The sequence below is a fragment of the Ceratotherium simum genome, chromosome 14 (genome assembly GCF_057802395.1).
Source record: "Ceratotherium simum simum isolate JZ-2026a chromosome 14, ASM5780239v1, whole genome shotgun sequence".
Taxonomy (NCBI): domain Eukaryota; kingdom Metazoa; phylum Chordata; class Mammalia; order Perissodactyla; family Rhinocerotidae; genus Ceratotherium; species Ceratotherium simum.
The window spans coordinates 5,969,053-5,972,953 of record NC_141913.1 but is presented as its reverse complement, the minus strand read 5'-3'; the positions used below and the strand labels follow the sequence as shown (position 1 = coordinate 5,972,953).

Genomic DNA, 3,901 nt, shown 5'->3' with positions numbered 1-3,901 from the left:
TTTGAATTACATTTGAAGGTAGAGGTAGGAAACCATAATTTTTCCAGTAACTATGAGTACTACAGACCCTGATCTGATGTGAATATAGCTGAGGACCTAGAATGGAAAATATCTCTGAGTTAGCTCTCAGTCTGTATTTTTGCTTTATATACTATTAGAATAGCCTTCTTGGTTTTGTTTCTTAGATTAAATGCAACAAATTGAAGGCAATGAGAGGTGGAGGAATTTCTTGGTGATTTCTTCTGACAACAATGAGATGTGACAGCTGAGAGCTTAGGAACGATAGCAGAGCTGTTACCAAAGGCAGAATTCAATAAGCATGGCAGTTTAGGACCATTTATGATTGGGGGTAAATTGCACTACCCACCTCTATAGTATGATAGAACAGCACAACATCAAAGAAAGTTTACATTTTATTGAAATTACTCAGTTTAATCACAGAAAAATGTGCTATACATTGTTCTTTTAGGGGTAGAGATAACATTTAAAAATCATAAGGTTGTGCTTTAGATTTTATGGAAAACAAACTTACATATAGTATTTTATATATTAATAAATCCGGGTTAATTACATTAGAGTAATATCATCCTTTTGTGAGGGGAAGGACCAAAGAAGCATTTTTACACAGAGGACAAGAAGACACACTACGGGTTTTGTCTCCAATCGGTGACGCAGGCTGTCTAGAAACATGCCTGCAGCTGCCTTCCCTTTAACTCTGTGCATTCTTCTCTGCTGCTTAAGCTCCTGTCCCTCCCCACATCTAACATGGAACCCATCAGCAGACCAGCAGTCCTCTCAGCTTCTCTCAGCAGCTCGGGGAAAACACTACTGAGGGCCAAGTATTGCCTCTTCCAGAAGACACGGTCACTCTCAGTGGATCCTAAGCAACCATGCTCTGTGCATCTGAAGAACTGGCTTCTTTTCTCTCTCTATCTCATCTCTCATCCCTTTAAATTACTCTCCAACTTAGCAAGGACTTATAATCAGAATTTGCTGCTTCTTTAGGCTTTATTTGTAGCTATTAAAAACTAATAAACTTACAAATAGTGTTTGTTTTATTCCCATTGGGGGAGCCACTTTTCAATATCTGGCGTCTTTCTTGTGGCTGATGGCAGCGTGAAATTTTCCAGTGACTGGATCTGCCTCTCAGCCTCATCTGTGGGAGGAGGTAAAATGTTTTCATCAGTCAATGGCTTGGGTCTCAATAATAGCACTATTCTTGAAGTGTTGCTTTGGTCTTGGTTTTCCCCATGGTCCAAAAGTGTGGTGAACACACACACACACTCACACACGCACCTACACACTCTACTTATTCCACAGAATACATATTGGGGCTTGGAGCCTCTTTTCCTGTACTTGTACATTTGGACAAATACACAAAGATTGGTTACACCTTCTTCAAATAGTCGCAATTTTCCTCTGGCCTTTATTTCTTCCCCCATAGGGAGGAAATGGATTAAATTTTTATTTTCTCTTTTGAAATTCATACTTCTAAAGTATGAGGAGTTCTAACCAGGAAGAGATTTTAAGGCCAATGGGATACTGAGTGAGCAAAGAAGACTAACAGCGAAGGTTCCTTTTTTATTGGAAACTCAAAGCTAGTTATTTGACATTTATAATTTATACCTTGCCTCCTTCCAAAATGACTTGAGATGCATACAATAAAGCAGGCAGGCCAGAGGGAGGGAGGTGGGGCAGAGATTCTGTAACATAGTGCAAATTCAGCTGCAGCAATTTGTTGGCACCTTTGGCTTACAGAGACCCTGTAGTTCTGCCCTGAGTACTTGTCTTGGTACTTTAACTTCTAGAAATTGCTTACAATGGCCTCCAGCCTGGAAAGGCCACTCCAGTGATAGGCTTGCTAGATATCTGTAGAAGAACAAGATTTTGCCTTAGCCCAAAGCTCTCAAATTTGTATTCCTGTTGTATGTGCTTTGTATTCTGTCCTTTTTTTAAGTACATTATTTTATCTCTCTAGTTATAAAAGTTGTACCTACAGCAAGACTGTTCACATGGAACTGAGCTATTACAAACATTAGTAAGTGGAATAACCCTCATGCACGTTAGGAAAGGAAAGGACAGTCGGGAGCATTAGTGTTTGTTGGTATGTCATGTTATTCTGTCACTTGACAATATTATCCCTGTGGCTCCTAAAATCAGGGGTCAATAATTCTACTGATATCTGTTGCAGAAGATCATCTTTTTGAATGTGTCCCTGAGCTCTGGGCTCCGGAAGGCATATATAAAGGGGTCGATGACTGCATTGCACATGATCAACATGCCATTCACCTGGAAGAGGGACATGTAGCAGGCACAGTAGGGGTTATTTGGGCAGAATGTCATTAAGAGGACATGAAGGACAAAAGGGGCCCAACAGAAGATAAAGACCCCGAGCAGGATGGTCAGCGTGATGGCCCCTTTCATGTTGGCTCTAGAAAGGGTTGAGATCTTCCTGGCATGGGAACGAGCCAGCAAGAACATGTGCACATAGAGGCACAAGATAAAGACCAACATCAGAGGGAACAGCGATGTGAAGGTGATCACTGTGGGGATGTGATGGGAGAAGATCACCATGGTGATGCCGCTGCCCAGGCAGCATGTCCAGATGACCATCAGGACAACAATGGCACGGCGCATGGTCACAATGCTGTGGTACTGCAGAGCATGGAAGATTGTGATGTAGCGGTCAGCGGCAATCACAGACAGGCTGAAAATGGACCCAAGTAGGGAGAGGATGAACAGAGAGTCAATGATGTCATCTGCTGTGGTTTCAAAATTGCCACGAGGCTTGAGATAACCCATGTTTCTGAACATGATGAGGATATTTTCCAAGATCTTATACAGGCTGCCCAACATATCGGAAATGGCCAAGCTGCAAATGAAAAAGTACATTGGTGACTGGAGATTCTTATTCTTGATCACAGCCAGAAGGATGATCAGATTCTCTAAAACCCCGATGACGGATATTGTGAAAAATATCTCTTCTGGCAAAACCACATGAGGACAGTCTGAATTATTTCTTGCTGTATCATTGATGTTTTCATATAGATTGATAATGTGCTTCATTTCTCCTGCTTGTGTTTTAAGACAGGGATGTTACTTGGACTAGACAGGAAACGTGACTGATTCTTTAGAGTCTTTTCTTCTTTGCAGTACTTGCTGGAGATCAGAGGTTAAAAACCACACACCTACCTGAAAAAGAATATATAGAAATATAAGTTGCAAAGCAGACCACAAAATAAAAAGCCACGTTGGCTTTAAGAAAGCCCTATTGCCTCAACTAAATATAGTGGTGTAATTATCTAAATAAAACAATTTACTAGACCCTCATCTTAACCACTCTGGGAAAACACCTTTAGTGGAATTTTGAGCCCAGAGATAAAAATAAAGATTATCCTTTGTCTTTCCCCCTTCCCCTCCCCCATCCTTCTCAAAAACGCAGTTATATGTGAGATAGATTAGAATGAGAAAAGAAGTAAAAGAAATGAAAGGCATGTGCAGAAACAGGAAAGCACACAACTACCCTTTTCCAACATGGAGGTAGTGGCCCAGTTCAATGGATGGATGAGAAGTTTAGGTCCTTTCTTTTTCAGTACTTGTCTTTCTGAGTTGCTAATGACCCTACAAACATATGGGATAATGGCAAATGTATTGACGTACCATTCCTGAAGTCGACTATGCAATATGTGTTATTTCTTCTGTTTCAAAAGCAGAACTCACAGGAATGGTATTTCCGGAGACTTTCAATATTTTCAAGATGTCAGTAGGTTGGAGTTGAATTATGCCAGCAGAAGAGTGCAGTTTCCCTCAAGCAGAAACTGCTGACTAGATCATAGCTGAACAATTTTGAGAAGTCTGCTTCTGGTGAAAGCATGTGGAATTTTTACTGATTCAGTTTCCA

The 3,901-nt window shown here is 40.8% G+C and overlaps 1 protein-coding gene across 1 annotated transcript; it reads right to left on the bottom strand.

Moving 5' to 3' along the window:
* Window positions 1-416: 416 nt before the first annotated feature.
* MC2R (melanocortin 2 receptor) lies at window positions 417-3,189 on the bottom strand. Its single transcript, XM_004421073.3, has one exon. It carries the CDS (start codon window positions 3,064-3,066, stop codon window positions 2,173-2,175), a length of 894 nt encoding a protein of 297 aa, XP_004421130.1. The 5' UTR covers window positions 3,067-3,189; the 3' UTR covers window positions 417-2,172.
* Window positions 3,190-3,901: the final 712 nt, after the last annotated feature.

Bases quoted from the DNA above. Each gene is read 5' to 3' on its own strand.
- MC2R (XM_004421073.3), bottom strand. From the start codon at position 3,066: ATGAAGCACATTATCAATCTATATGAAAACATCAATGATACAGCAAGA.